The 21,095-nt window shown below is 43.5% G+C and overlaps 1 protein-coding gene across 1 annotated transcript; it reads left to right on the forward strand.

The window, feature by feature from the left end:
* The first annotated feature begins 271 nt into the window (after window positions 1-271).
* On the forward strand, window positions 272-1,177 carry LOC143925255 (taste receptor type 2 member 40-like). Its single transcript, XM_077449846.1, has one exon. The coding sequence runs from the start codon at window positions 272-274 to the stop codon at window positions 1,175-1,177; it is 906 nt and encodes a 301-aa protein (XP_077305972.1).
* Window positions 1,178-21,095: the final 19,918 nt, after the last annotated feature.

Genomic DNA, 21,095 nt, shown 5'->3' on the forward strand with positions numbered 1-21,095 from the left:
TGGTGTTCATGATAGTCAATAGGAGACAAACTGTCGCCAGTCCTGAAGTGGTTAAATACATCGGTATAAGGGAAATTGTTCAAAATTTGTTTATGCATTTTGTATTTTGGATGTTGGTACCAAAATAAAACTCACCACAAATATGCAAACTCAATCATGAGACGGATCTCTGAAGACTATTTCCATAATTCCAACCTCGAATGTATCATTCTGTCGGCTATCACTGGACGTGTCCTGTCATCTCTGTCCGGAGATCACACCAAACCTCAACATGATGTCTCTGGACTTCTTATCTATTTTGATTTGTTCGGTCTTGGGACTCGGCTTGGCAATCCCTTCTAACACTTGTATTGTGATGGGTAACCTGGACATCATCAGAAAGAAAGGGAAGTTGAGTACCACCGATGTGATCTTCCTGGCTAAGGGGATTGTGAATCTTCTCCTCCAGTGTGTGATGAGTATAGAGGGAATGATCCATGCCTTGTGGCAAACATTCTTATCTGTTAAAGGATTAAATGGATTTATGGACACATCACTTTACTTCCTAATGTATTACAACTTCTGGTTGACCTTCTGGCTCTCGGCTCATTACTGTACCACCATCACCAATCTCAGCTATGGGTTCTTCATCTGGATAAAGAGAATTGTGTCCAATTTCCTGAGTCACCTTCTATTCCTGACAGCACTTGGGATATTCATGGTGAGTATCCCGTGGTTCTGGGCTGTCAGTGAAGAAAGTATCCAGTCTTCTGAGAACAGCACCGAAGTCTCTGGTAACACGTTCCATTTCAGTCTTCCCTATGTTGTTCCTGTGACCTTCCTAGGCTGTATCCTTCCATTCTGCCTTAGTCTTCTGTGCCTGGTCCTCACTTCCTCCTTTCTGCTCAGACACGTCTGGAGGGTGAAGAATAACGACTCTGGATCAACACGTCCAAATCTTCAGGCTCATGTCACTGCACTGAGGACAATCTTCTTCTTACTTCTCATGTTCACATTCTTCTGCGTGTCTCAAATTGGCTTATTTTTTCACAGTTTCTCATTGATAATAATCAGTTGGAATCTACAATTATTTTCTCCATCGGTGGAGGCCGCCGTCATCTTCCAGGCCAGCAACAAGCTGAGAAGGATCATTCTGAGAAGATTCTGGACCAGAAGCTGGAGAAACACAGAGACTTAAAATGTGCCTAATTTTTTTTTAAATTTTAATTCTTAGATTTAAAAAAAAATACTTACCTTAAATGTGTAAATATTCACCATATTATAATAGTGATCAGCCTAGAATATTTGTAAAAGGGTTAGTTCACCTTTAAAAAAAACAACTTCTAATGTAGATAAGGGACGTCTGTAGATGAAAACAAACTGTGCAGCTCAGGAGAAGCTGTGTTGGTGGAGGTGAGCAGTAATGACTAGGCCTCACTTTGCAACATCCTGGGAGTATTCCAGTCAGGGTGCTACATAAATGTCCCTATCTATAGGTGTAGGCCATTTATCCTGGGAATACTCCCAGGATGTTGCAGAGTGAGGCCTAGTCATTACTGCTCACCTCCACCAACACAGCTTCTCCTGGTGATCATTGTCACCGGGGCTGGAAATGGTGAGAGAATCCTAAATTTGGAGTTGTCAGCAGAGCAGGAATAGAGGGAAAAATCTTCCAATGGGGACACCTGTTCTCGTGACAACTCTCTAAGCCCTTGAACACACTGGTCAAACATTCCGACAACAAAATCCGTCGAATTTTGTCCGAAACCGGTGTTGCATACACACGGTCGGACAAAGTTGTTGAAAAATCCGATCGTTCTGAACGTGATGGCGTTTTTTCGTTACGATAGGACTACGTTCAGGCTAGTAGCCAATAGCTTTCGTCTAGGAATTTGATCTGAGCATGCGTGGCACTTTGTCCGATCGGAAATCTCTACAAATGATCGGACAAAGTCTGATCAGATCATGTTGTCGGAAAGTTTTATAGCCCAGCTCTAAAACTTTGTCGGTCGGATATTCCGACGGAAACAGTCCGATGGAGCCCACACACGGTCGGATTATCCGACAACACGGTCCGATCGGACATTTTCCGTTGGAATGTCCGACTGTGCTTTCAAGGTTTAAGAAGGGTTTACCATGGTTTCACCATAATCTCATGTTGTGTGTACAGGACAGGAAATGATGAGGAAGCGGTCAAATGGACACAAAGGAAACAAGCCTCCCTAGACTCCTTAACCGGTTCCCGACCGGCTCCTCTACATATACGTCGGCAGAATGGCACGGCTGGGAAAATTAACGTATGGGTACATTACTTTGAATTTCCCGGCATGCACGCCTGACCATGGTCGCGGGTCCCATGGACTCGATCATCATGGGGATACCTGCGATCATGTCATGAAAGCTCAAGATCAGGGAGATGCCGATGTAAACAGCATCTCCCCGTTCTGCCTAGTGACAGGACACTGATCGTCTGCTCCCTGTCATTTTATAGCACTGATTGCTGTATTAATGCCAATTGTTCCAAAAATGTGTCAAAATTGTCCGATGTGTCCGCCAAAATGTCGCAGTTACGATTAAGATCGCTGATCGCCGCCATTACTAGTAAAAAAAAAAAATATTAATATAAATGCCATAAATATATCCCTTATTTTGTAGACGCTATAACTTTTGCGCAAACCAATCAGTAAACGCTTATTGCGATTTTTTTTTTTTTTTTTTTTTTACCAAAAATATGTAGAAGACTACGTATCGGCCTAAACTGAGGGAACACTTTTTTTTTAATATATTTTTGGGGGATATTTATTATAGCAAAAAGTAAAAAATAATGTGTTCTTTTTCAAAATTGTCGCTCTTTTTTTGTTTATAGCGCAAAAAATTAAAACCGCAGAGGTGATCAAATACCACCAAAAGAAAGCTCTATTTGTGGGAAGAAAAAAAGATGTCAGTTTTGTTTGGGAGCCACGTCGTACGACCGCGCAATTGTCAGTTAAAGCAACGCAGTGCCGAATCGCAAAAGAAACGCTCTGGTCAGGAAGGGGGGAAATCCTTTCGAGGCTGAAGTGGTTAATGATTCAAATTGGGTTCCTCCTCCAGCAGGTCTGTACTTACCTTTACCCTCACTACCTGTAGTCCAGACAACAACAAAAAAATAGTCCTGGGCTGCCCACCCCATCACACATACATCCTATAGAGATGAATGGGATGCGTCTTCTGTTTTTTGGGTATTCCCCACCCAAGCCGATGGGAAGTTTGTGCTCATCACTGGACAGGCTGCAGACCATGCAGGAGGCCACAGCCGCCAAAGAAGGACCTGCTGAGAACCTGCTGGAGGTGGGGAATCAGATCTAGGTGTTGAGGGTGGGAAACTAACGCTATAAATAATTACATTTTTATTTAGGCAGAAAAAGTTTTACCAATAGAAAAACATTAATAAAAAAAAAAAAAAGTAAAATCTTTATATATATATATATATTTGGATATATGTATTTTATTTATACGAATGTTTATAGATGTGTGTTTTTTTTCTTTCTAGTATTTTATACACATATATGTTTTTCTTCTTTTACTTATTTATATTCTCTCCTTAGAATTTAGAACATTATTATCAGCTCCTGAAAAAGCATCATCGTAGATGTGAAACATGTAGAGCACCAAAAATATATGTAATCGTTGACTGTATGATTGATATCCTTGATCCTATATTTGCATAGATATATATTTTGTTTTTCTCTTTCCCTTTTGGAAATTTGAAATGGATTTTACTATGTTTGATAGGATGTCAATTAGGTCTTAAATGTGTAGTTTTAAGGAGGAAACATTTTCCTTTCTTTGTGTAAAAAGGAAATTGAACTTTTCCCTGTTCTTTTAAAAAATTGTCTTTCTTTTTTTAAAAATAAATAGAAATAATTATTTTTGAATATACTGGTTGTGTTCACAACTTTCTTTATGCCTAAAAAGTCCAACTGAACCCACATTTTTTCTTCTGAGGTCTTTTATGTGAAAGGTTCTTTTATTCCTTTTTTTATTTTTCTTCCTTACTTCCCCTTTTCCCTGTCAATATTTACAACATTCTATGGTGTTATCACTTATAAATATTAATATAATAAAACATCCAGCTTTTTTTTTAACAATTAACTGAGATGGTTAGAACTGGTTAGGACTAGCTCCTAAGGACGTCTGTCAGTTAGGCACCCTGTTCCCTTGGAGTTTTCCCTTTTCTACATCCATAGTCTAGGGCAGTGATTCTCAACCAGGGTTCCTCCAGAGGTTGTAGGGGTTTCTTCAACATTGGGCCATTTCTGCCTCGCAGATAAGTTCCCACCGACACCATTAATCTTTTCAGCAATCTGTAAGGAGGTAATTCTTCCCAATGACCACCAGTGTAAGGACCATTCTCCCCACTGACCATCACACTAATGTGTCATGAGTTGTAGATATCTAATTTTTAGCAGAGGGTTCCCCGATCCTGGAGAACTATTTCAAGGGTTCCTCTGTGTTGAAAAGGTTGAGAAAGGCTGGTCTAGGGCAATTTTTCTCAACCAGTGTGCTGTGGACCCCCTGGGGTGCTGTCTGGGTTACCCTCTGAATCGGCAATCAGTTACCATGATGTTGGCATGCCAGCCAGCAGCACCATAATGACCGATGTCCCTGTGATTGGGGATGCCCTGCACAGACGGTCGGACACTCCGACCACAAAATCCATTGGATTTTGGCCGAAACTTGTGTTGCCTACACACGGTCGCCACAAAGTTGTCGGAAAATCCGATCGTTGTGAACGAGGTGGCGTCAAAAAAAACGTACGTCGGGACTATAAACGAACCAGTAGCCAATAGCTTTCATCTCTTATTCCGCGTACACATGATCAAAATTCTCGTCGGAAAAAGCTCTGATGGTTTTCTCGACGGAATTCCGCTCAAGCTGTCTTGCCTACACACGGTAACACCAAATTCAAGAAAGTCAAGAACGCGGTGACTTACAACACGTACGACGGGACTAGAAAAAGGAAGTTCAATAGCCAGTAGCCAATAACTTCTGTCTCGTAGTTGAATTTAAGCATGCGCGATTTTTGGCGTGTCGGAATTGCATTACACACGATCGGAATTAAAGTTTTTCCGTCTGGAAAATTGAGAACATGCTATCAATTTTTGGCTGGCGGAAATTTGGACAGCTAAATTCCGATGGAGCGTACACACGGTCACATTTTCCGATGAAAAGCTCTCATCTGTCTTTTTCTGGCCGGAATTCCGATCATGTGTACGTGGCATTAGTTTATTCTTAGCATGCGTGACACTTTGTCCGTCGGAATTGTCTACACACGATCGAAATTTATGCGATCGGATTTTATGCTCTCAAACTTTGTGCCTCGGAAAATCTGGAGCCCCCACACACGATCGGATTTTCCAACAGCACGATCCGATCGCACATTTTCCATCGGAAAATCCGACCGTGTGCATGGGGCAGGACTGTTTAATTGGGAGGCTCTATAACCGCTTCCCGACTGGCTCCTGTAGATATACGGTGGCAGAATGTCTCTGCTGCCCGAATCTCCGTATATATACTGCAGGCGCTTTAAAAGCCATAGCATGCGATTGCGGGCACAAGAACAAGGAACAAAGATTTGTGTGTGTGTGTGTGTGTGTGTGTGTGTGTGTGTGTGTGGGTGTGTGTAAACACACAAATCCCTGTCCTGTCAGGGGAGGAGAAACAGATCATGTGTTCCTACTAAGTAGGAACAAAGATCTGTCTTCTCTCCCAGTCAGTCCAATTCCCCAGGGAACACACACTTAACCCCTTGATTGCCCCCTAGTGTTAACCCCTTACCTACTAGTGACATTTATACAGTAATCAGTGGCTATTTTTTGTTCTGATCACTGTATAAATGTCAGTGGTTCCAAATATGTGCCAAAAGTGTCTGATCTGTCTGCCGCAATATCGCAGTCCCAATAAAAATCGCTAATGGCCGACATTATTAGTAAAAAAAATTAAATAAATAATAAAAATGCCACAAAACTATCCCCTACTTTGTAGACGCTATAACTTTTGCGCAAACCACTCAACATACGCTTAATTTTTTTTTTTTTTTACCAAAAATATGTAGAAGAACACGTATCGACCTAAACTGGGGGAAAAAAATATATATATTTTTTTTATTGGGATATTTATTATAGCCATCAGTAAAAAATATTGTGTTTTTTTCAAAATTGTTGCTCTTCATTTGTTTATAACGCAAAAAAAAACAAAAAAACGCAGAGGTGATCAAATACCACCAAAAGAAAGCTCTATTTGTGGGGGAAAAAAACATAAATTTTGTTTGGGTACAGCGTCGCACGACCACGCAATTGTCAGGTAAAGAGACGCAGTGCCGTTTCGCAAAAAAATGGCCTGGTCAGGAAGGGGTTAAATTGCTCCAGGACTGAAGTGGTTAAAGGTGGAGCTGTGTGACTGAGCTATGTCTTCAGGGACTCTGACGCTATGGGGTCCTCCAATGTGACGGGGGACACTGGTGTGAAGTGGGAGTTCATGTATAGTGGTCTCGGGGGGGGGGGGGGGGGGGGGGGGTTCTGATTTTAAATGATGAAATATGAAGTTTCCCGGTTCTCGGATGAGCCTCATCTTCCGGGGTCTCGTAATAATCCATATTCCCATCACACACGTTCCTGGGGAAAGCTCTATGGTCCTGGGTGTTATAGCTGCTGGAGATTGGATCATAAAAGCCTCAATGAAGATATTCGCCAGCACACCATGGATCTTCAAGTTGAGCCCAAATAGTTTTATTATTAACCCCTTGCTTACCGGCCACCTAAACCCCCCCCTTCCTGTCCAGACCAATTTTCAGCTTGGGGACATAGACTCACATCAAGGGACTCGTTGTCTCCATAGGTTTAACCTAGGGTTAGAGGGCCACAGGATCATGTTCAACTTTTATCCAGTATATAAGAGTACGTATGACAAGGAAAGGGGGTGTTAAATCAGGGGAGTTTGTGTAACATATTTACCCAAACATGTTAAGAACTTGTATAAATAATATTTTAGCATGGATCGTTGGATAAAATGACACCTCTTCAGCCCTTGTTTCTTAAAGGGGTTGTAAAGGTTCGTTTTTTATTTTCTAAATAGGTTCCTTTAAGCTAGTGCATTGTTGGTTCACTTATCTTTTCCTTCCATTTCCCTTCTAAATGTTTTTTTTTTCTTTGTTTTCTTTGTCTGAATTTCTCACTTCCTGTTCCTCCTCAGTAAGCTGTTCTGGCTGACTAACCACCGCTCGGATGATGGTGAGAAGTTTACTGAGGAGAAACAGGAAGTGAGATATTCAGACAAAGAAAAAAAAAACATTTAGAAGGGAAATCGAAGGAAAAGGTAAGTGAACCAACAATGCACTAGCTTAACCAGTTGCCGACCGCCGCACGCCGATGTACGTCGGCAGAATGGCACGGGCAGGCATAAGGACATACATGTACGTCCCTTGCCTCCCGCGGGTCGGGGGCCCGATCGGGCCCCCGCCCGGTGCCTGCGGCGGTCGGTATTCGTTCGGGAGCGATCCCGGACGAGGGGACGGCCATTCATTCATGGCCACCCCCTCGCGATCGCTCCCGGCGAATAGAAATCCCCGGTGACATCACTTCCTCTCCTGTAATGTAAACACAGGAGAGGAAGTGATGTATTCTCTCCTCCGTGTCGGTAGTTTTCGTTCCGACACGGAGGAGAGCGGATCAGTGAGTTGCACCAACACTCTACACACACAGTAGAACATGCCAGGCACACTCACACCCCCCCTTTACCCCCCGATCACCCCCCCAATTACCCCTGCCCCCCAGTCACAGTGACACCAATGTCATTTTATTTTTATTTTTTTTGCATTGGTGTCATTTGTGACTGTAATAACTGTTAGGGCAGTTAGGGTTAGCCCCCTTTAGTTCTAATGTACCCCCCTAACCCCCCCAATAAAGGTTTAACCCCGTGATCACCCCCCGTCGCCAGTGTCACTAAGGCTGGGTTCACATTGCAGCGGTTTATGAGAACGAATGTGATTCGCACCGCACTGCAGTGCAAATCACATCCGATCTCTGTGCGATTCGAGTTCAGCCATTCGCCGCACCCGCCGCACCCGCCGCACCCGCCGCAAATTCGCACGGGACCCTTTTTTTGGCCCGCAGCAGAATCGGATCGCATGGGTGTTCACACCATGCGATCCGAGTTTGCAGATCGCACTGCGATATGCGAACTGATCTGGGGGTGTCAGTAACATTTCACTGACACTCCCAGCAGTTCGCATAGGGCAGTGTGAACTGCCGCCGGGAGGCATGCGATGCGGGAACCCGCCGCGGATTCGCGGCGTTTCCGCATCGCTCCAGTGTGAACCCAGCCTAATAAGCGATCATTTTTCTGATCGCCGTATTAGTGTCACAGGTGACGCTAGTTAGGCAGGTAGGTATTTAGGTTCGCCGCAGCTTTTTATAGCGCCAGGGACCACCATATACTACCGCATAAAGCCCCCTGATTGCCCCCTAGTTAACCCTTTCACCAGTGATCACCATATAACTGTTACAGGTGACGCTGGTTGGTTAGTTACTTTTTTATAGTTTCAGGGCACCCGCCATTTATTACCTAATAAAGGTTTAACCCCCTGATCACCCGGCGGGTGTCATTTGTGACTAATAACTGTTAGGGCAGTTAGGGTTAGCCCCCTTTAGTTCTAAGGTACCCCCCTAACCCCCCCAATAAAGGTTTAACCCCGTGATCACCCCCCGTCGCCAGTGTCACTAAGGCTGGGTTCACATTGCAGCGGTTTATGAGAACGGATGTGATTCGCACCGCACTGCAGTGCAAATCACATCCGATCTCTGTGCGATTCGAGTTCAGCCATACAGATAGTATGGCTGAATTCGTGTCGCACCCGCCGCACCCGCCGCAAACTCGCACGGGACCCTTTTTTTGGTCCGCAGCAGAATCGGATCGCATGGGTGTTCACACCATGCGATCCAAGTTTGCAGATCGCACTGCGATATGCGAACTGATCTGGGGGTGTCATTAACATTTCACTGACACTCCCAGCAGTTCGCATAGGGCAGTGTGAACTGCCGCCGGGAGGCATGCGATGCGGGAACCCGCCGCGCATTCGTGGCGTTCCCGCATCGCTCCAGTGTGAACCCAGCCTAATAAGCGATCGTTTTTCTGATCGCTGTATTAGTGTCACAGGTGACGCTAGTTAGGCAGGTAGGTATTTAGGTTCGCCGCAGCTTTTTATAGTGCCAGGGACCCCCATATACTACCGCATAAAGCCCCCTGATTGCCCCCTAGTTAACCCTTTCACCAGTGATCACCATATAACTGTTACAGGTGACGCTGGTTGGTTAGTTATTTTTTTATAGTTTCAGGGCACCCGCCATTTATTACCTAGTCTCACTAGTGTACCCCTAAATTTAGGGGTGTCTACTTTCCAAAATGGGGTCATTTGGGGGGGGGTTTGTGCCATCTTGGCATTTTATGGCCTTCAAAACTGTAACGCCCTTAGAAAGCCTGAAGGCGGTGCTTGGTTTTCGGGGCCCCGTACGCGGCTAGGCTCCCAAAAAGTCCCACATATGTGGTATCCCCGTACTCAGGAGAAGCAGCAGAATTTATTTTGGGGTGTCATTTCACATATGCCCATGGCATGCGTGAGCAATATATCATTTAGTGACAACTTTGTGAAAAAAAAAAAAAAAAGTTTGTAATTTTCCCGCAACTTGTGGCAAAATATAAAATATTCCATGGACTCAACATGCCTCTCAGCAAATAGCTTGGGGTGTCTACTTTCTAAAATGGGGTCATTTGTGGGGGTTTTGTGCCATCTTGGCATTTTATGGCCTTCAAAACTGTAATAGGTAGTGAGAAGTGAAATCAGAAATTTATGCCCTTAGAAAGCCTGAAGGCGGTGCTTGGTTTTCGGGGCCCCGTACGCGGCTAGGCTCCCAAAAAGTCCCACATATGTGGTATCCCCATACTCAGGAGAAGCAGCAGAATTTATTTTGGGGTGTCATTTCACATACGCCCATAGCATGTGTGAGCAATATATCATTTAGTGACAACTTTGTGTAAAAAAAAAAAAAAAAAAATTTTTTTTTGTCATTATTCAATCGCTTGAGGCAAAAAAATAAAATATTCAATGGGCTCAACATGCCTCTTATCAATTTCCTTAGGGGGTCTACTTTCCAAAATGGGGTCATTTGGGGGGGTTTTGTACTGCCCTGCCATTTTAGCACCTCAAGAAATGAGATAGGCAGTCGTAAACTAAAAGCTGCGTAAATTCCAGAAAACGTACCTTAGTTTGTAGATGTGACAACTTTTGCGCAAACCAATAAATATACAATTATTGACTTTTTTTTTACCAAAGACATGTGGCTGAATACATTTTGGCCTAAATGTATGACTAAAATTGAGTTTATTGGATTTTTCTAATAACAAAAAGTAGAAAATATCATTTTTTTTCAAAATTTGCGGTCTTTTTACGTTTATATCGCAAAAAATAAAAATCGCAGAGGCAATCAAATACCATCAAAAGAAAGCTCTATTTGTGGGAAGAAAAGGACGCAAATTTTGTTTGGGTACAACATTGCATGACCGCGCAATTACCAGTTAAAGCAGCGCAGTGCCAAAGTGTAAAAAGACCTCTGGTCATTTACCAGCAAAATGGTCCGGTCTGAAAGTGGTTAAAGGAACCTATGTAGAAAATAAAAAATGAACCTTTACAACCCCTTTAATTAACCACTTCAGCCTCGGAAGGATATTCCCCTTTAATGACCAGGCCATTTTTTTTGCTAAATACGCCACTGCGTCGCTTTAACTGACAATTGCGCGGCCGTGCGACGCTGTACCCAAACAAAGTTGATGTCCTTTTTTCCCCCCACAAATAAAGATTTCTTTTGGGGGTATTTGATCACCTCTGCAGCTCTTTTTTTTTTTTTTTCACTATAAACAAAAGGAGACTTCAATTTTGAAAAAAAAAAAAAACAACAATATTTTTAACTTTTTGCTATAAAAAAAAACAAACAAAAACAAACATTTCTTCATCAGTTTAGGCTGATATATATTCTTCTACATATTTTTGGTAAAAAAAAAATAGCAATATATTGATTGGTTTGGGCAAAAGTTATAGCGTCTACAAAATAGGGGATAGATTTCTGCCATTTTTATTATTTATTATTTTTTTTACTGCGGTTTTTAAGCAGGACTGCGATATTGCGGCAGACAGATCGGACGCTTTTGACACAATTTTGGGACCATTGACAATTATACAGCGATCAGAGCTATAAATAGTCACTGATAACTGTATGGATGTCACTGACAGGGAAGGGGTTAACACTAGTGGGGGGCGATCAAGGGGATAAATGTTTTCCCTCATGTGTGTTTCTAACTGGGGGGGGTGGGACTGACTGGAGGAGGGGACACATCGCTGTTGGTAATTACTACGAACAGCAGATCTGTCCCTCCTCTCCTGTCAGGATGGGGATTTGGGCCGTTCTGGCTCTCGTGCCGGCCAGTAATGTCTGGAGACCGGGTGACCCTTAAAGCCTCTCTTGATATGCAATGTGCAACATTTTGGAGTCACGCAGGACCCCTTCGTCACTGGGGGCTACAAGTGCTTTAATCGAGGGAACACCCCTGAAAACTACTTGTGGTTTTTCAGGAAGAAGAGATCCAAGTAGGTGATCGTTTTTTAGTATATGCCAGTGCTTGATTATGAGCTTTTTGACCGGAAAATAGTAAAGAAAAAGTAACGGGTAACGAATGGGCGGGAGAAATGATTCTCATGTCTGCCCACTGGAGGTTTCTCACCCAGTAAGTGATGGCGATCCAATGCTTGGACATCCATAAGGTTTTGGTTAATAGTAGAGGCCGTATACCTTCTCTAAATGGACCTGTCCGTCAGGATTTTGGCCGGTATATTGAAATCCTCCACTCTCCTACAGTTGCGTCTCATTCGCAACAAACTGGCTTTTAGGAACCAAGTCCAGCCAGGAGTAGGGATGAACTTCGATTTCGAGTCGAACTCATGTTCAACTCGAACATTGCCTGTTCAGCGAACAGTGAACAAAAAGTGTTCTCTGTATACGGGACCCGACAATTGATTATAGCCGCAAGTGATTTTAAAAGACTTTTTTTCCTGCAGAAATGACACTTTGTGCAGGGACAGTTCTAAGCACGGGAAACGTGCGCCCCTTCACAGGAATACTATAGACACCCCCCAGGTACGAAATTTAAAGGAATATTACACTTTTATTGTTTCACTTTAATCATTATTAAAATCACTGCTCCCGAAAAAACAGCTGTTTTTAAAACTTTTTTTGCATTGATCCATGTCCCCTGGGGCAGGCCCCGGGTCCCCAAATACTTTTTTAGGACAGTAACTTGCATATTAGCCTTTAAAATTAGCACTTTAGATTTTGAACGTTCGAGTCCCATAGACTTTAATAGGGTTCTAAATTTCACACGAAGTTTAGGTCTGTTCGCAGGTTCTGGTGTGAACCGAACAGGGGGGTGTTCGGCTCATCCTTAGCCAGGAGCTATAATGGCAACTGTCATGGGGGGATGAAAGAATTGCAGTTGTTTTAAAATAAGTAGAGGTCAACAATTTATCCATCACATGCCGTACAGAGTCATCACATGCTGTACAGTGCCACCACATGCATTCCTGTTAAAACTTGCTTGGCTGACATTTCTTCTGGCTTCAGATCCTGCTTGCTGCTCCACTATGCTGATCTCTGGCTCCCCGACTTTCTGGCTTGTCTAACTATCCATTCTGGTTACTGAAATTTGGCTGTGTTTTGACTACATTTGTTCTATTTACTTTTATTATTAAACAAGTGTGATTTTACTGCACTTCTGTCTCGGTCTGAGTCATGGTTTCTGACTGTATATAATGGTCATAGTACTGAGTGTATATAATAGTAATAGTGCTGAGTGTATATAATAGTCATAGTACTGAGTGTATATAATAGTCATAGTACTGAGTGTATATAATAGTCATAGTGCTGAGTGTATATAATAGTCATAGTGCTGAGTGTATATAATAGTCATAGTGCTGAGTGTATATAATAGTCATAGTGCTGAGTGTATATAATAGTCATAGTACTGAGTGTATATAATGGTCATAGTACTGAGTGTATATAATAGTCATAGTGCTGAGTGTATATAATAGTCATAGTACTGAGTGTATATAATAGTCATAGTGCTGAGTGTATATAATAGTCATAGTGCTGAGTGTATATAATAGTCATAGTGCTGAGTGTATATAATAGTCATAGTACTGAGTGTATATAATAGTCATAGTGCTGAGTGTATATAATAGTCATAGTACTGAGTGTATATAATGGTCATAGTACTGAGTGTATATAATGGTCATAGTGCTGAGTGTATATAATAGTCATAGTGCTGAGTGTATATAATAGTCATAGTGCTGAGTGTATATAATAGTCATAGTGCTGAGTGTATATAATAGTCATAGTACTGAGTGTATATAATAGTCATAGTGCTGAGTGTATATAATAGTCATAGTGCTGAGTGTATATAATAGTCATAGTACTGAGTGTATATAATGGTCATAGTACTGAGTGTATATAATGGTCATAGTGCTGAGTGTATATAATAGTCATAGTGCTGAGTGTATATAATAGTCATAGTGCTGAGTGTATATAATAGTCATAGTGCTGAGTGTATATAATAGTCATAGTACAGAGTGTATATAATAGTCATAGTGCTGAGTGTATATAATAGTCATAGTGCTGAGTGTATATAATAGTCATAGTACTGAGTGTATATAATAGTCATAGTGCTGAGTGTATATAATAGTCAATAAGAGACATAAAGCTGCCAGTTCTAAATTTAATCATTTCAGTATAATGGAAATGAGTCAGAGATGGAATTACACGGGTTGTTCTGTGCTTTACATGTCGGCAATGAAATGAAATCCATCACATTTATGCAAAGTCAATCATGAGACGGATCTCTGGAGACTATTTCCATTTAGTGTGCCAGGTGGTAGTCAGTCTGGCTAATTTGTAGTATTCAGTGATTACATGACTTTTGTTTATTCCTATTCTAAGTGTGGCTTCTCCCTATTGTCAGTAGGTGGTGTTTGTTGCCTTTGACATTAGAGTGATGAGCTACAGTGAAGTTCAGGTTATGATAAACATACTTTTCCCAGCCAATCATATTTGCAGCTAAGCATGCTGGGAAAAGGTATTTAATGGAATGAAGTCAGGTGATCGGGTAGTGTTCCCACCCAGGGCTACGGCCTGGGTGGATGGTGTGTGTAGAGTTCATGGCTGCTAGGCCAGAAGCCTGGGGCCTATCCAGGAGGCTGCCCGCTGCTAGGCCTGACCGAGGCCTATCCGGATGTTCGGGTTTATGTGGAGAAAAGCCTGCCAGAGATCCGGTAATGATTCTAGAGGGATGGAGTTCTAAGGAAGCACCAGAAGAGACTTTTCATGAGCGAGAGGCTATGAACTGGCTGGGCGGACTTCAAAGAGAACTCATCCAAGGGAATCAGTGCATGAAGCAGTGAGTAAAGTTTAGTTACTAGAGCTTGTCCTACAAAGTACAGATGTGCTGGTTCAGCTTAAGGGCTTTTATGTACTGTGATCTCATAGTGCATTATGGGGGCGTACCGCGGGCACTCAAATTTCCTGCGAATGCCCCATAATGTTCTAAATTCAGCAAACGGGCAAACATTGGGCTCATCCTTACTGCCAATCTGCCTATTGCTGATCGTTACTAAGGGTGTCCTGTGCCCTATTCCCCTCTCTTCCAATTCTCAACTTCTCTATTGTTTATAACATAAAAGTGCCTGGCACCCAACTTCTTTCTTGTTCATCACCCACCATGCCTACGAACCTGCACCGTGAGGATGTATGTCAGCCATCTGTACACCCAGTAATCACCATCAGGCTCCAGTTGGGCCCAGGGCTATATTTGGAAAAACACTATTTTTGTGATGACCGCCCCCTAGCAACGGACTGCAATCACACAGGAATTTCGCTCAGCTCCGTGGGAGAGCGTCAAGTAATGTTTCGTGTACCTCAGACTGTGCTATTGTTCTTGTAAACTATGTGGGGCTCTGTGTTTATCTGTTTGGCTACAGGTAGCAATGCTTCACTTGAAGAACTCCTGTTATGAGGACTGTGACGGATCCGATCCCACACTCCGCATGAGTGTTCCCGTCAGTATATTCCGCTTCCTCCAATCTGACTATCAGAGAGATATATTCTCATAGCTGCACTGAATACAAGTTAAGCCAAAAATAGCTTGTAGAATCTTGAACCCTTTATTGGATAGAATACAGCCTTTTATATACTTTTAACACAAGGGGTTAGATAATGAGGTAGGGCTGCTTATGGATACTCCCCCCTCCCCTCCAGCAACAACTTAAAATACAATAACATAATTAACATGTTAATTAACATAGCACTTAAGGCAGCCTAGGTCACCAGACAGTCCATCTCCGGAGGTCAATGTAATCAGCTCTTTCGAGGATTAGTCTTTACATATATCCTGGGAGATACTGGGGATAAATATTACTTACTTACATTTTAAGTAATCCAAGATATATTTTCTCACTCACCCTGTACCAGGATGGCACACGGTGACTTAGACATAAGAGTTGTATGGGGAGCTGAAACATTCCCAACCTTTCCAAGGGATTTTGGGTTCCATGTGCCCTCCCGTCACAAGGACACCGTCTGTGCTTCTCACTGCTGGGCCGTGCTCCTGATACCGGTAGGAAGTGCCTTCAAAGTGATGTATTGGCTTGTTATCCTGGAACTGCCAGTTCACCTCGCTTCGGAAAGCGATGTGCTGATCTGATGTTTGAAAATTCAACATGTCCAGACGCTAAGCTAGCTCTCCTACTTTGCCCGGTACCTGGTTTGCGAGGCCCTCAACAGAAGCTGGTTACCTATTTATTTATAGCGGCCAAGCGGACCATTGCCCAAGCCTGGAAGTCCCAAAGGGTAGATTTTCAAGGGGTTAAAACCCGCATGACCCGCTATGTTACTTCAGGAACGTATGTCCAGTATTGTCCATAATTCTCATGCTAAATTTATAAAAATCTGGTAGCCGTGGATCTCCTATGAGTTCCCCGCGCTCCAAGCTGCATCCCTTTGCTTGGTCTAATTCCTCTTGGCGAGGCGTCCACACCCGAACTTTCCCCCTCCTTTTTTCCCCCTCTCTTCATTCTACCTTTCCTTCTTTTGTTCCCTATCTCTCTTCACTCTTCTCTGTAATCTCTTCCGTTGTTAACAAATACTGCTGCCCCCCTTGGAAGGGGGTAGTGGGAGAAGAGCTTACCGTCCGAAAATAACAAGGGAACAAGTTGTTTGGTACTGGAGCCAGTCTCGATACCATCCCCTACTCATTTTCCTTCCTTTTCTTGTGTTTATAATAATTATAATGTGATGGTTTGCCCTTTGGTTTCATATTCATGCTTTGTAGCCCCAGTGAGGGCGCTCAAGGAGCAGATTGTAGTCTCTTGTTTATTCAAATTTTCAATAAACATATTGAAACAGAAAAGTCAACATGTCCCTGTCCTCCATGTGTCAGGAAAATAGCCTCAGTCTTCTGCATAAGGCTGAGCCATGTTTGAGTATTGTGCTGCCCGTGAAAGTTTGTAACACTACAAGTCTCAAGTCTTTAGTCCCTGAAATCAGTGACTGGGGGCAACTAGTTGTTTCTACTTCAAAACCTAAGGAAAATACCGGTTAGACTTTGGTGTGGCAGAGCCAGCAAGACGTTCACACTAAAGTTTGTACCTACTGAACTTTGGAGATACAGAGGCAGTATGATTCTTCAAAGAGATGACTATATGTTAAGTGCACTTGAGAAAATTCTTCATACTCATTGGGCTTTGGCATTACAGAGACAATGTGACATTCTAGTTAGGTAGTCAGGTAGGCTGTGCTTTTGGGGTCTGGGGTAGAGATGAGCCGAACACCCCCTCCCCCGCTTCGGTTCGCACCAGAACATACCAAACAGGCAAACAATTTGGCAGAACACACGAACACCATTAAAGTCTATGGGAAACGAACATGAATAATCTAAAGTGCTAATTTTAAAGGCTAATATGCAAGTTATTGCCATAAAAAGTGTTTGGGGACCCGGGTCCTGCCCCAGGGGACATGTATCAATGCAATAAAAAGTTTTAAAAATGGCCGTTTTTTTTCGGGAGCACTGATTTTTTTTTTTTAATGCTTAAAGTGAAACAATAAAAGTGAAATATTCCTATAAATTTCGTACCTGGGGGGTGTCTATAGTATACCTGTAAAGGGGCACATTTGCCCCATGTTTAGAACAGTCTGAGAGCAAAATGACATTTCTAAAGGAAAAAAAGTCATTTAAAACTGATCGCGGCTGTAATGAATTGTCGGGTCTTGGCATTATAGATAAAACTCATTGAAAAAAATGGCATGGGTTCCCCCCAGTCTATTACCAGGCCCTTTAGGTATGGTATGAATTTTACCCTAAACCAAAATGTAAAAAAAAAAAAAATTGCGTGGGGGTCCCTCCCAAAATCCATACCAGACCCTTCAGATCTGATATGGAAATGAAGGGGAACCCTGCACCATATTTAAAAAAAATGGTGTTGGGGCCCCCCCAAAATCCATACCAGACCTTTTGGGTCTGATATGGAAATTAGGGGGAACCCTGCACCATTTTTTTTAAAAAAAAGGTGTAAGGGTCCACCCAAAATCCATACCAGACCCTTCAGGTCTGGTATGGATTTTAAGGGGAACCCTGCACCAACATTTTTCAAAAAATGGCGTAGCCCCCCAAAATCCATACCAGTCCCTTATCCAAGCACGCAACCTGGCAGGCCACAGGAAAAGAGGGAGGGATGAGAGAGCGCCCCCCCCCCCTCCTGAACCATACCAACATGGTGAGGGTGCTTTGGGGTAGCCCTCCATAGCACCTTGTCTCCATTTTGATGGGGACAAGGGCCTCATTCACACAACCCTACATTATTATACAAGATATATCACATCACCACCTTAATTACACATTTTTGTTTCTTTTCTTTATTTACATTTACCGTATATACTCGAGTATAGGCCGACCCGAGTATAAGCCGAGGCCCCCAATTTACCCCCAAAAAACTGGGAAACCTATTGACTCGTGTATAAGCCGAGGGTGAGATATGCCTGTCCATCCCTGTGTGTGTCCGTCCATCCCTCTGTGTCCGTCCATCCCTGTGTGTCCGTCCATCCCTGTGTGTGTGTCCATCCATCCATCCCTGTGTGTGTGTCCATCCATCCATCCCTGTGTGTGTGTCCATCCATCCATCCCTGTGTGTGTGTGCGTCCATCCATCCATCCATCCCTGTGTGTGTGTGTGTGTGTGTGTGTGTCCATCCATCCATCCATCCCTGTGTGTGTGTGTCCATCCATCCATCCATCCCTGTGTGTGTGTGTGTGTCCATCCATCCATCCCTGTGTGTGTGTGTGTGTGTGTGTGTGTGTGTGTGTGTGTGTGTCCGTGCAGCCTTGTGTGTCCAGCCTACCTGTGCCCCGAGCCTCCGTCCGGTCCCGTCCCGAGCCTCCGTGTCGTCCCGTCCCGAGCCTCCGTGTCGTCCCGTCCCGAGCCTCCGTGTCGTCCCGTCCCGAGCCTCCGTGTCGTCCCGTCCCGAGCCTCCGTGTCGTCCCATGCCAGGATCGCCGCTCTTCGTCGGCGCCCTGGCGGCCATTCCCCTGTTCAAAAGCCGCGCCTCCGCCTCCGCCTGTGATAGGCGGAACACTCAATTTCCCAGCAGTCAGTGTTCCGCCTATCACGGACATCGGAGCCGATGTCCGTGATAGGCGGAACACTGACTGCTGGGAAATTGAGTGTTCCGCCTATCACAGGCGGAGGCGGAGGCAGAGGCGCGGCTTTTGAAAGGTAGAATGGCCGCTGTCTGTCTGCTCGACACGCTGTTCGGGCAGTCAGACAGCGGTGACTCGAGTATAAGCCGAGGGGGGCACTTTCAGCCTCAAAAAAGAGGCTGAAAATCTCGGCTTATACTCGAGTATATACGGTATATTTTATTATTTAGCATTTATTATTATTATTTATTATTTTTTTAGTCACATCACGGCAGCATTTGAACCACTTCAGTCACATCGTCAATTCGCACACAGCACGCGTTTTGACTGTACTGAGTGTCAGTCCTTTACACATGCACGTATTTTTCTAATATTATACTCCTATACACCTTACAAATTACATAAACCTTTTACTATACCTTTATTACATTATCATATTGATTCATCAAATTATTTGGGTTAGCTCTATTTCTGGGACAGAACGACATTGTCTGACAGTCTCTATATGCATATCTAGAAAGACTCTTATTACAATTGATATCCTGACGGATCTGCTATGAGTTAATTAATTCAGGGCCGTCTTTAATATTGATTGGACCCTGGGCAAAACTTTTCTTGGGCCCCCCCATGCAGTTTCACTCCTCACTTACTCTGAGACATACAATAAATAGCAGCTAGACTCAAAATCAGTTTACTGAATCAGATCAGGCAGGGATTGTGATTGGTTGCCAGAGGTTACAGTGTATCATTACCGCTCACTGACTGGTTGCTAGAGGTTGTAGAACACATTACAGCTCACTGATTAGTTGCTAGAGGTTACAGCATATGATTTCTGTTTGTTGATTGATTGCTAGAGATTACTGTGGATATGACCTCAGGGGGGCATGATATACATATCAATGCCGCCGGCTGCCACTATTTACTTATGAATGCCACCGATATTTACATATGAATGCCAGTAATTTACATGTAAACACAGGATCTGCAGGTGAGTCATCTGTACACAACAATAGGGCAGAGCTGGGCAGCATTAGTAGCAGCACTTCACACTGAGATATCAAGACACAGCACGGGATGTGGGGGTGGCCTATAAAGCCCTCTGGATTTTTCAAAGCGGCTCCCATTATTTCTGGTTACAAGAACACTCTTGAGCGGTAAATATACCATATCGCTTATTCAATGTGACTAATAACGACATGTCTTCTCAAATTTTGAGCAAATGTCATATCTTCTAGATCCATTTGGCCCCCTGAAGAGACCGTACAGGTCGAAACGCGTCAGTCCCATATGCTATACAACATTATGTAATGTAACAATGGGCTTAAATGTATTTGTTAATTGGAGTGTGAAACTTATATTGTGTTTTGCACCTGATTTTATATTGTATATACTGTATTCAATTATACTAGATATTGGACATTTTTCTAAATAAATTACTCTTTATATATTAATTAAGAATAACTAATCTGACTCTGTTAAATTGCTGTTGTAAAGCCCCACTGGGGAAAACTTTTCCATAACATTTCCACAACCCTTGCCTGGTGGTTGTGGGGTCTGTGGGCGGACCTAGAAGAAATAAAACAAAAAAACACTCAGTTGCAAACTTTTTTCATCTTTTGCAACCATAAGAGCAGTGCAACCATCTAGAGCAGTGTTTATAAATCACTGTGCCATGGCCCCCTGGGTTGCTGTCTGGTTTACTCCCTGAATCAGCCATGAGTTTTCCAAGATGATGGTGAGCCAGCCACCAGCACTATAACAGCGAATGGTCCAGTGATGGGGGACTGCGGTGCTGTATGACTGATGGGCTCAGTAAAGGTACTGTTTGATTGGGGTGGTAACTCTGTGTTGGGGGGACTCTGATGCTATGGGGGGGCTCAAATGTCTGATGTGATGGGGACACTGATGTGAAGGGAGCTTTCATGTGTAGTGGGATCTCTGACAGGAAGAGGTGACTCTTATTTGAAGGGGAAACTCTAATGTGATGGGGGCTCTGATGGTATGGGGGAACCTCTGATGTGCTGGGGGACCTCTAATGTGATAGGCAGCTCTGATGGAATGGGGGAACCTCTGATGTGATGGTTGACCTCTGATGGTATCGGGGACCTCTGATGTGATGGGGGACCTCTCATGTAATGGGGGGCTCTGATGGAATGGGGGAAGCTCTGATGTGATGGGGGGCTCTGATGTGATGATTGACCTCTGATGGAATCGGGGACCTCTGATGTGATGGGGAAGCTGTGATGGGGGCTCTGATGGAATGGGGGTACCTGTGATGCGATGGGGGGCTGT

This window comes from Lithobates pipiens, unplaced genomic scaffold, assembly GCF_037356315.1.
Source record: "Lithobates pipiens isolate NorthernLeopardFrog02 unplaced genomic scaffold, aLitPip1_a1.2 Scaffold_22, whole genome shotgun sequence".
Lineage (NCBI taxonomy): Eukaryota > Metazoa > Chordata > Amphibia > Anura > Ranidae > Lithobates > Lithobates pipiens.